The sequence below is a fragment of the Phyllostomus discolor genome, chromosome 14 (genome assembly GCF_004126475.2).
Source record: "Phyllostomus discolor isolate MPI-MPIP mPhyDis1 chromosome 14, mPhyDis1.pri.v3, whole genome shotgun sequence".
NCBI lineage: Eukaryota > Metazoa > Chordata > Mammalia > Chiroptera > Phyllostomidae > Phyllostomus > Phyllostomus discolor.
The window spans coordinates 15424244-15436316 of NC_040916.2; the positions used below are offsets into that span (position 1 = coordinate 15424244).

The following is a 12073-nucleotide window of genomic DNA, read 5'->3' on the forward strand; positions in this document are numbered from 1 at the left end:
GACTGGTACACGCTGTGCTGGATGGCGGGGGCTCCAGTGGAGACCACAGAGAGGGCAGTAAGTGGTGGTCACCCAGGAGCAGGGACTTAGCTCACCGAGCTGCTATGAGCCCAGACCCGTTGCCCAAGACCAGCTTGACTCCAGTGACCGCCGAGGATTAGCCTTGGGGCAGGGGAGAACTCAGGGGTCAAGGGTACAGTGGCAGGAGTGCGGCCTAGGTTCCAACATCAGCTCTATCAGCTCCGTGACCTCGGGCAAGTTACTCAGGCCTTTGTTGCCTTCTCTGTCAAAATAAGGACAGTCCTACCGATCCTATGGTATATGTTGTGAAGATTAAATAAATGTGGCTAAATATGTCAAGAGGGAAGCCCAGAGCTCTGTGAGTAATAACAACTGTGTATCTTGAAACCAGCCAGGAGCCGATGAAACATGTGGCACCAAAGGGTGGCACAGGGAGGGAATGTGCATCCAGGGGGACTCGGGGAGGGCCTGGATCCACTGTGAGTGACGGAGTCAGAAATGACCCCAAACAGGCGCTAGGACATCCCTGACCTTCAAGTCTGATGTCAGCAAAGACACCTCCCCTCTCCCCATGCAGTTCGTTTCTCGGGTCAAATTCCTCATTCCTGTTTCCCCCTGTGGCTTAGCTCTCTGCCTGCAGTGGCAAAGCCCAGGCGTATTTCTCAGAGTTTTGCTCAATGGTGGTTTTCAGGAGCCAGACGCTTCGGGCTTTTTCGGGACGCTTCTCCTCAGGACACGATGTCCGCCCGTGTTGGACGGAAGGAAGCAAAGGGGGTGAAAGCAGCCTGTTTGGCTGACATGTTAAAGCCACACAAACCTCCGGAGTGCCAAACAGAGACCAAGAGTGTGGAAAGGGCAACTCAAAAAACAACCCCCTCCCCAGCCTAAGGCCCGAGGAGCGGGAGCAGACAGCTCCTCAAACACCAGTGCGAACGAGGACTGTGTGTGTGTGTTAAGCCTCTTCCTCCTGAAAACCTAACGCCATGCACGGTGGACCCTCCACAAATATTTGTTGATTTGAAAAGAAACTAATGAGGAGGGTAAGTGGAAAGGAGCAAAACGTTCTGGGCTGCCAGTGAAACAAAACCTGTGCCCTGTGTTCGCACACAAATGGGACCGTGAGCGTCAGGGTTGAAGTAATGGAACCCTGTCTCACTGTCCTCTAGAACGTGACATTACTTGATGATACGTGAAGCTGGACGTCCTGCTTTCTCTGTCACATCCCAGTGAAGGCCCTGGCCACACGGCTCAGCTAGCTGGAGTGTTGGCCTGACGCCACAGGGTTGTAGGTTCGATCCCCGGTCAGGACACGTGTAGGAGACAGCCAGTGGGTGTATGAATGAATGGAACAACAAATCAATGTTCCTCTCTCTCTCTCTAAAATCATTAAATTTTAAAAAAAGTTTTAAATACTAAGCTTTAGAAAAATCCCAGCGAAGGGTAAGTCCATTAAAAAATGCCTTTTGGACAGTATCTCAATCAGGACGAGCCAAGTTGGGCTGGTGCATCCCACAGGGCCCAGACCTCCTTGGCTGAATACCACGCTGGCCTATTTCTGGCTCTGCAAAGTCTGCCGTGGTCTGATGTCCTTCTGGGCAGCTGCCCCCCGCCCTCCCCCCCCCCGCCCCAGGTTGGCACATCAGTCTGGGCTGCCTCCAGCTGGTGGCTCCTCCATGTCAACACGCTGCTCAGATCACTGTGGTGGGCCCGGCGGGGGGCGGGAGAGGGGTTTGGAGAGTAAAGCGGAGGGAAGTCACGTGGCCATGACTAACTTCCAGGGCGAGGAGCTGGATCCCTCTCGTGGACCCGGAGGAGAGGAGAGTGGGTGCCGGCAAACACTGGTGGCCATGGCCCGCAGCTCCTCAAACAGCCTCCTCACTGGCTTTCATTTTACACGCTCTTTGTGTTATCTTTTTAAGAAAAAAGCCAAATGAGTACTTTGAATGTGTGCAATAACCAAAAATCTTCAAGACCTTCTCAGGTTTTTAAAATCAACATGGCTCTCAACCTTTAAAACACATATTTTTGTCAAGATAGTTTTTTTTTTTGGAGTATCAAGTAAATAAGACTTTTATTAAGATGTGCTGTCCCTTCCATCTGGAAATGTCCTCGGTGGCCCTGTTCCAAGTTCTGGGACGTGGGCTGGACCTCAGAGCCGAGTTTGTGTGAAAATAAAGGACCTTTTGTGTACCTGCAGCGAGTCCCGCCTGGCCGGGATAAAAATAGTCCTAGACTTCGACCAGCTTGACTGTATAGAAAAAGCATTATTCTGAGAAAGTCTGGCCCGCTTCTGAGCTCTTTCATCACGGGCCGCAGTCAGTGCTAGCCGAGAGTTATGAGTAGTTATTAGGCTAATTTACTGCGGCAAGAGCTCTGCGTGCCCGTATCTTTTAAATGTTATAACATCCAAAAAGATACACTTGTATTATCCCAGCTGTACACACAGAGAAAGGGGCCTGGAGAAGGGGCCTGGCTGCTCCGGGCACTCAGAGACGGAGGCCCTCTCACTGCAGAGCCCTCGCCCCTCACTGCCCCCCGAAACTGCCTGCCCAGTGCTCTGACAGTAAGTCCCAGTGGACATGGAGCCAACGCCACCATCTGCCCATGAGCAAGCGCTCTCAAAGCCAGCGCCCTGGCCGTCAGGGACCCCGCGCGGCCACCCGGTCCTGGGGAGTGCTGAGCGGAGACCCGGGCTGTGTCCCCAGGGATGGGCTGTGTGGGTGGATCGCCGTTCCCTGCCGTTCGCTCACGAAGCACTCCACGTGTTTCTCGTGTCTTCCAGTTGACCGCCCGCCGATGGAGCCGTCCCAGTTCGTCTCGGTTGTCCCGAAGTATCCAGACAAGATGGGATTCGATGAGGTAGGGAAGGTGTCTGTGTGTGCACGCGTGGCACACGTGTGCAGGCATGTGTCAAGCACGCTCCCGTGTTTATACCAAAACACAAGCTGAGCCTACGTCGGCGAGCCCGCCGGCCTGGCTCGGCGGCTGGAAAGGCACTGAGGTCTTGGGGGAAACCCCTTGGTTTTCGTTGTGCCTCAGTTTTCTTCTCTGGAAAAAGGAGCGTTGTGGGGAGAGTGATTGAATCATTGAGCCACAAAGAAGTTACTGTTGAGTAGTGAAAATAAATTTGATATTTTTCTAAAATATTGCCATCTTTTATCACCCTTTCTACCCAGAATGAAGGGGTAGGGGAAAGGGAAGCGGACATACAGGTTAGGTGTCAGAGGGCTTTAACTTTACTCGGAGTGGGCGGAGACCATTCTGGAACTCTCTCCACCTGTTTCTCTCTGCCGCTCTTCCATGAAGGAAGGCTGGAGGGTAAGGCTGAGAGGACAAAGCAAAAGAGAAAACCAAGAAACTGTTCTAAAACTCTGCCTCTCAGCAGGCAAAAGCTTCCCAATAGCTCTCCGAGGGCCATGTTTATTGTTAAGCTTCAACCGTACAAACAATGAAGCAGAAACACACAGAGATGCCTGTCTTGGTAATACGCCCAAACACGTGTGATACCCGGCAGGGCAAGAAAGGTGACTCCGAGTCACTGACTCCTTCCTGGTCCCTCGTGGCGTGTGGCTGCCGACAGGGCTCAGGAGCTGGGTGGTGCAGAGGTGAGGGCAGTCGGCAGGAATCCACGAGCTGAGAAGTTTTCATGGATTCTGGATATGTTACAGGGCAGGCTCGGTGCTCGGTGCTCGGTACTGCGCCCCCACTGAGAGGAAATTCCTTGCTGACCCCTCTGTGCCGTACAATGCGTGTTCCCAATCCCCAGATAAATGGGACAAACCAGGATCTTCTGTCTGGATGTGGGTGTGACGACTGGGTCACTCCTGGAAGCCTTCTGAAAAACGCCAACCCGTGCAACGGACGCGGGCCCAGCGACTCCCCTGAGCTCGGGGTGATCGCCTCTCTGTCCCGAACAGAGAGAGGGTGGTGGAAAAAAGATTTCCTGGGCCTTTCCAACGCTGCCGGCGCTCCTTGACCTTGGCGGCCGTGTCTCGTTGCACTTGGCTGTGTGGCCTTTTCCTCTGTTTACCGTGCACTAAGTATGAGCAGGCTGTCTGTGTTTTTCCTTCGTGGCTACAGTTTTTATTGCACTTGTCCTGGTAGAAACTGGGGCAGGATTGTAATTTCCCAAAGTCATCCCAGGCGAGAGGTCTCTGGTCTGAGAGGGCGTTTTTGTTTATTTCTGTAAATTTTTTTTGTTTTGGCTTCGTCTTGCTCCCCTGGAGGGGCCCTGGGTAGCTCCTTGTGTACCCATGAGCGATGCCCTGCCCACAGCCGTCAAAGTGGGGGCTGGAACACGGCCCCTCCCAGTCTAATTCTGCACAGGGAGAAAATGAGATATAAAAGAACACCGCCCATGAAGCTGTAAAATCCCCAGTAACCAGGCAAATGGTCACCACAGAAATTATGTTTTCAAAAAATAATGCGCCTGACTCACTTTGCCCCAAGGCCAGCGAACGGTGTTTTAAGCAGACACCTTGCTCCACCATCAGTTTCTTGGCCCAGAGCTTTAGAAATGGATGGAAGGGAGAGTATTTTGTAAGGAAGCATTGAAATTTTAGTTAGTGTAGCTTTTTATCCTAGTAAAATCATATAATATATTGGTAAGCACACTCAGATTGACCGTGTACAGCAAAGTTTCACCCAACCTAGTCTGCACCTGGGCTGGGTATAGGACAGCGCCTTCCTTGTTCTGGACACGGCGTAAAGCAACTCTATCGTGAACCACGGATCGCAGAAGTTTTCATCTGTACTGGACCTGAGAGAGGAGTTTGTTCAACTCCCTGGTTTCCGAAACAAGGGTCTGGACCCCGTAACATTAAATGTCTTCCTAAATGTCACCTAGATGGTTCGCCGGGAGGAAGCCAATGTCATCTGACTTTTTCCTGCAGGTTTCTCCTTTCCCACGCCGTGTGCTGACACTTCTTCCCGGCAGCTGAAGTCTCCTTCACTCACAGGACTAGTTTGATGTCCAAAGTGATTTTTTTTTTTGCTGCTTGGAACAAAGAGACCTTATTAAAATACTAATTTACCTGTACGAGCATTCACCAGACTGTAGGTTCTTCTGTGGCTCCTTAGGCCTGGGGATAGTTAGGGCCGCCTCATTATCTGTAACTTGCTGTCGAGGTTTCGTGATGTGAAGTTGTTTAGTGTGGCCAGCAGGAATGTAGGGACCAAAGTGGGTGCACAGGTGTGCCCAGGCCTCACAGGAGGGTGCTCTGAACCCACCTGCTTTGGGATCAGTGGGTGTCCTCTCTCTAGCTTTTCCTACTGACTTGCATGGAAATGAAGGGTTTCATTTGAGCCTTTCCATCTCTCCCCTCTCTCTTCCTCCACAGGCTACCCCCGAGGCCACGGCCTCTTCCCTTTACTTTTTTTTTTTCAGAAAAATTCCCTTGTCTTGAAGCGAGTTAAATTTTGACACAGATGCTGCTAAAATGGCGACCTTGATAATTCCGTGTGGAACCTTTGGACATAAAAGGTTCTTTAACTTTCTAAGAGGCTCTAAAATATGTCCAGACTACATTTTTTCTTATTCTTTGAATGACTTCAAATGTACTCTCAGGGGATGTACATGATAACAGTAGCTGGTATTTAGTGCCCATGAGGTTGGACCATTATTATTCCAGTTTTACCAAGGACGAAACTGGGGCAGAGGACCTGGTCCAAGGCAAACACTAGGGAGTAACAGTCAGGAGGGGAACTCGGATCTGCTGATAAATTGAACCAGTCGACAAGCTGCCTCCTACCCTTTGGTGCTTATGCTTGCATTTAAGTCACCGTGAGCCTCCTGACTAGTAAATTTTCAATGTTTCTGTCTCAAAAGCAAAGCGAACACGTGTTCATCGACAAGCACGGGGAAAGCGAGAGGGTTAAGTCACTGCAAACAGCTCAGATTTCAGACCGATTCCGTTTGGATTCCTGTCATTTGACCTGATAAGAAATATAAACAAACCTTCACCACAGTTTCCCCGTTGTTCCCACTCCTTATCCTAACTAAGACCCTAACACACGGGCCCTACATACACTTACGCTCTCCAAGAGCCGAACAGAAGGCTTGAGTAATGTGCTCTCTTCTCTTTTTCTTCCCACGTTAGATTTTCATGATAAACCTCAAACGCAGAAAGGACAGGAGGGACCGGATGCTGCGCACCCTGTACGAGCAGGAGATAGAGGTCAAGATTGTGGAGGCCGTGGATGGAAAGTGAGTTGGGTTTTTTCTGGACTCTCTGCAGAGAGAGTTGGAGTGGGGATGTGCCCTGTCTGACGGAGTCATTCTGGGGGGCATGGGTGGGGGTAGCACGGACCCGCTGTCATTATAAACACATTTCCATAACAGCCCCGGGCGGCCTGCCGGGAAAACATGTGTGACGTGTATGGTAGCACGGAGGGCCATTCCACCGGGTAGAGCCTGCAACTCGCTCACCGTCGAGCCATCTCTGTTCTTCACGATGCTGAAGGCTCACACTGGAAGCCAAGTCCCCAACTCTGGGGTTCTGTGATGGTTGGGGTGACTCCCAGCTTTCTGCTGTGTAATGGAAAGAATGTGCTCAGAGTTGCTTACAGCGGCTGAATTAGAGCAAAGTGTCTAAACTTGGGCCACCTGAAGGAAATTAATGGAAAAGGGTGTAATGACCTGTGTATCCTGTTGCATGAGACGCCTGCCCCGTCCGTCTGGGCTGGTCGCTGTTTCCGAGAATGGGACAGGAGAGTCGCTCTTGCCGACGCCTTCCAAGGTTTTCGTTATTGCTGCTGTTGTTGTTTCCTTTTCGTCGGCTTTGCCCTGACCTTCTTTCTGATGCCCTGGTTCGAGGCATAGATTGTTGCAAAAACTGCAGCTTCAACGTTATATGTTCATTGGGACTATGGACACCCCTGAGGAGGATGGCTAGAGGCTGCTGTGGAAATTCCCGTGACTCCTTTAGAGAATCTCACCCGAGCCTCCTGACGTGGGGCCTGGACACCCACGGGACTGGGGAGAGGGTGGCTTCCCGAGCCCCATCGCAGAGTTGCCAAATCATGATTTCAGGGCTGGCCAGGAATCCGCATTTAAGAAGCTTCCAGGTGGTTTTTTGAGCAATGTTGCCACATAAAATAATGGACACCTGGTTAAATTTGTCCCAAACATGACATGGAGCTTACACTGAAAAAAAATATTTATTATACTAAAAAAAATTGTTTACCTGAAATTTATATGTGTCAACCTACTGCCTTCTGGCCTCCATGGTTTCTGATGAGAATCAGCTATTAATCTTATTGAGAATATAGTTGACCCTTGAACCATGTGGGGGCCAGGGGCACCGACCCCCTGCAGTTGAAAACATGCATGTAACTTGCGACTCCCCCAAAGCTTAGCCACTAAGAGCCTAGTGTTGATTGGAAGCCATACCGACAACATCACAATCGATTAACACATATTTTGCGTTATATGTATCATATACTGTATGCCTGAAATAAAGTAAGCTAGAGATCAGAAAATGTTATTAAGAAAATCATAAGGAAGAGAAAATACATTTACAGTATTGTATCTATCTGTTGAAAACACAATCCACATATAAGCGGGCTCAGCACAGTTCAACCCATGTTGTTCAAGGTCAACTGTGCTTTGTCTGTGATAAGTCGCTTCTCTCCTGCTGCTTACAACATTCTTTCTGCCATTTTTGTTTTTAACCCTTTAAAAAATTAGATCCAAAGGAAAGACAAACACACATACAATTCCTCCCTTCATTCATTCCTTCCTCTCTTCATCCCTGCTGGTATGTGATGTTTCTATTAGCCACTCGCCTTCGTTAGGAAAATACGTTTTCAGACCTGTCCAAAGAAGTGAGGGCACTTAGCACCACGCTGGGCATTGTGGGGGACACGCAAAATGTGAGACACCCTCTTGTCTTCACAAAGCTCGTCACACCACCAGGGCACCTTAACCCCGGGAAGCTCCCAAGGAATTATGGGAAACCCGGGACACATTTCTCCAGGCGCACAAAGGCTCGAGGAATACACAGAGCTCCCTCTCTGGCTTCTGCAGTGGGCACTTGTTACCTTGCTAACCTTCAGACTGCTCTCTGTCCCGCAGGGCACTCAACACCAGCCAGCTGAAGGCCCTGAACATCGAGATGCTGCCCGGGTACCGAGACCCCTACTCCTCCAGGCCTCTGACCAGGGGCGAAATCGGCTGCTTTCTGAGCCACCACTCCGTCTGGAAGGAGGTAGGTGGCGCTTCGCTCAGGTGTGTGTTCAGATGTCACGAGGAGGCATGAGCGCGGGACGTCACGGTGAAGGAGGGCCAGGTGTAAAGTGCACCCACCTCTGTCTGGGAGGAGCCTCGGGAGTTGCCGTTGCCTCATGTCTCCCTCTGTCCCAAGGCCAGCCACGAGCAAGGAGGGTCACCGTAGTGCCACTCGGGGCAATGACAGGGGAGGATACCCATGTTCTGGGGCCACACTCCTACTGACGGATGCACTCTCATCCTTCATAGGAGCGCCTTGCATGGGTCTAGCATGTCACAATTATTGAGTGATGTCATACGGGAAATCCCACAAAAGTCGTATGAGCTAGGTTGGGAGGGCTGGGCCCATTTCAACCAGGAAGAAATAACTATGTTGTCCAGGCAAGAGGTGGCAGAAGCAGGACTTGAACCCATATCTTACAGATCAGACATTGATATGGGTGGTGCTGGAGTGTGAGGTTCTTGGTTAAGGTTCAGTCCTCATAGGAACAGAGTAAGTCCCTCAAGAAGGGACCCTGCAGTGCCTCCTCTCCTCGAATGACCCAGTCTAAGCCAGTCTTTTTTTCCTTTAAATGAAATGTAAGAGGTATGTATAAAAAGACATAGATTGCATTAAACTGCAGGGCAATGAACTTTCCAAACTGAACATGGCACCCACACTCACCAGCACCGAGATCAAGAAGCAGGTGCCCCCCCGCACCCCTGGCAGCGGCACCTCCTCCGTATTTCCTTCCAGTCGCCTGTCCCCACGGGTAGTCACCGCCCTGACTCTGAACAGCAGCAAGAACAGTTCTGTCTTCTCTTGTACTTTTTTGTGTGACTGGAACCATGGGGTGCGCACAGCCCCTCAGCATGACGCCTGTGGGGTCCTGGTATTTGATCGTGGACCCCACGTTCTAACTGCTGCAGATGCACCGCAGCTTCCTGGTCCTTTCCGCCATCGACGGGCACTGGCGCGGGATCCAGTTATGAGCTTTTACACATGATACCACTGAACTCCTGACGGTTTCATACTTGCTCGTCTAATGAAGGAGTAAATGTCGACCTTCTCACTGATGACCTTCGCAGGTCATTGACCGTGAGCTGGAGAAGACGCTGGTTATCGAGGACGACGTGCGCTTCGAGCATCAGTTCAAGAAGAAGCTGATGAAGCTGATGGACGACGTGGACCAGGCTCAGCTGGACTGGGAGCTGATGTGAGTGACAAGACAGATTTCTCAGGGTGCTCCGAGGGCACGCAGTCCTTTCTAGGGGGCAGTGAGCCCCCCCTCCCCAGCTGGTAGGAGGTATAGCGCCAGACTCCGCTTACCTGCTTGTCTCTCCATAAATGCTGCCAGGTGCAGTTAGCTTTAACAGTACATTTTCTCTAACCCAACGTACCTGAATATCATTCTAACACGTAATCAGTATTTCAATACTATCAACGAAGCCCTGGCTGGCGTAGCTCAGTGGACTGAGCACAAGCTGCGAACCAAAGTGTCGCAGGTTTGATTCCCAGTCAGGGCACATGCCTGGGTTGCAGGCCATGACCCCCAGCAACCGCACATTGATGTTTCTCTCTCTTTTTCTCCCTCCCTTCCCTCTCTAAAAAATAAGTAAACAAAATCTTTATAAAAAACTATCAATGAAAGAGTCTACATCCTTTTTTAGAAAAAAGTTATTTTTATTTACTTTTAGAGAGAGGGGAAGGGAGGAAGAAAGAGAAGGAGAGAAACATCGATGTGCAAGAGAAACATCAATCAGTTGCCTCTCACATGCCCCCAACGAAAGACCTGGCCTGCAACCCAGGCTTGTGCCCTGGCTGGGAATCGAACCAGTGACCTTTCAGTTTTCAGGGTGATGCCCACCCAACCCACTGAGCCATAGCAGCCAGTGCTGCATCCTTCTCTTACACTGTCTTCAAAATCCAGTGAGCATTTTACATCTACAACATATCTCCATGCCAATGCTATGCTTTCAGTTGCTAAAGTGAACAGTTATCCTGCTCAAACAGTACATTTTGTTTAATAATAATGACAGCTTTTCTTAAAACAATAAATTTTGTGTAATGGATGTTATGCACTTATTAATGTGTAAAATATTTTACACATCTTCAACTTTAAGACTGAAATTAAGTAAAATGGAAAAAATTGAGTACACTCTCAGCTCCTCAGGCATGCTGGCCACCCCTTACGTGCTCACCAGGGATTTCTCTTCCACTTGATGACTCACGAAAAGATTTCAGACTCTTCCGTCTGGCGAGACAGGGACTGAGAGGGCACATGTAATGTCCCCACAGAACTGAAGGTGAACCTGGACTTGTCCCACGAATCCTGGGATGTTTTAACAAGGGGAACCCCTTGAATATTTTTCTTTAGTTGCAGTTTACATTTGACATTATTTTGTGTTGGTTTGGGGGTGTGCAGCATAGCGGTTAGACAATCGTACACTTTACAGAGTGTCCCCCTGATATTTCCAGCACCCACCTGGCACCAGACGTAGTTATTACAATATTATTGACTGTATTCCCTTGGATGTTGAAAGAGAGAGTTGTGGGGCAAAACAGAGGAGGTCAGCTTTACCCAGCAGGTGGGAGGCAGGTGCCGCCTCCACTTGCCCAGGCAGGTGGGGAGCAGACAGGTTCCAGGCGGAGGGAGTGGATCGCAGACCTGAGAGCAGACGGTGGGAGGGCAGACTCAGCTGCGGGCACAACCCGAGTCGCTGGGGATGCTCATGGGCAACAGGACTTGCCTGGGTGCCTAGTCTGAGCAGGGCGCTCCGGAGGCAGAGCGAGGTGAGCGTGAGGCACTGTCGTCATTCTCCCTTGGAGGGACCCCCTTGGCGCTGCTGCTGGGTCCCTGGGTCTTTTACTGCGGACTGCCTCTTTCCCACGGCCTTTTCCGTCCTGCGTTCGCCACTGGCCTTTGGAGAGTGGTGCAGGCAACAGCGAAGGCTGAAACTCTGGGGACTGGAGAAGCAGGATTCTCACATCTGGCCTGTGTTTCCCTTGCCAACCTCTGTAAACACAGCTGGAACTCTCTTTACATCTTAACCTTCTGGCTGACACACCGTCCGCTAAGCAGGAGTTGATAGGCCGTGGGTAAATAACGCCAGGGGAACGGCCCCGCCGATGGCAGATAACAGTCACGGTTGGTGACAGACTGGATGTGCCATGTGGTGTGATGTGTTTAATACACGACGGAGTTGGTCCCAGCGTTCAGGAGCGTCTGCAAAGCCGTGCTCCATTCTTGTGGATGTCTGATATTCAAACTGGAATTGTCTCCTCTGCCTACTTCCTTCTAGTTACATTGGTAGGAAGAGGATGCAAGTAAAGGAGCCGGAGAAAGCGGTGCCCAATGTGGTCAATCTGGTCGAAGCCGACTATTCCTACTGGACGCTGGGCTACGCCATCTCTCTGGAAGGAGCGCAGAAGCTGGTTGGAGCGGATCCTTTCGGGAAGATGCTGCCGGTGGATGAGTTCCTGCCAATCATGTACAACAAGCACCCCGTGTGAGTTGCCCTGAACTCCCTGCCTGTCCCGTGAGCGCAGCACATTCGTGAATTACCCTCCCCAGTTCCCGGGTAGTACTTGGTATTTGCTAAAGGTGCACTGCTTTCCCAGGTGATCTGTCCATTGCCACGGCCCAGAGTGCTGGACTTGGGTAACTGTCCCCTTCGCAGACTGGAAGATGAGGCAGAAATGATGAGTCTTGCACAGGGATCCCCTGCAATACCCAACGTGTCATTTAAATGGACCTAACCTGCTCAGTCCGCTCCTTGTCTTTGATCTGGCTTCCATAAACCCGTACACCTCAAGGCGAAGGTCACCTTCTGAAGTGCCTCAGA

At 50.7% G+C, this 12073-nt stretch overlaps 1 protein-coding gene across 1 annotated transcript in view; it reads left to right on the forward strand.

The window, feature by feature from the left end:
• The window catches only part of COLGALT2 (collagen beta(1-O)galactosyltransferase 2), an 80453-nt gene that overhangs the window by 64467 nt on the left and 3913 nt on the right, over positions 1-12073 (forward strand). The window contains exons 8-12 of the mRNA XM_028530761.2: positions 2804-2880; positions 6120-6226; positions 8096-8228; positions 9317-9444; positions 11531-11737. Coding sequence (XP_028386562.1) covers positions 2804-2880; positions 6120-6226; positions 8096-8228; positions 9317-9444; positions 11531-11737 — 652 coding nt within the window. The remainder of the gene's footprint in view (positions 1-2803; positions 2881-6119; positions 6227-8095; positions 8229-9316; positions 9445-11530; positions 11738-12073) is intronic.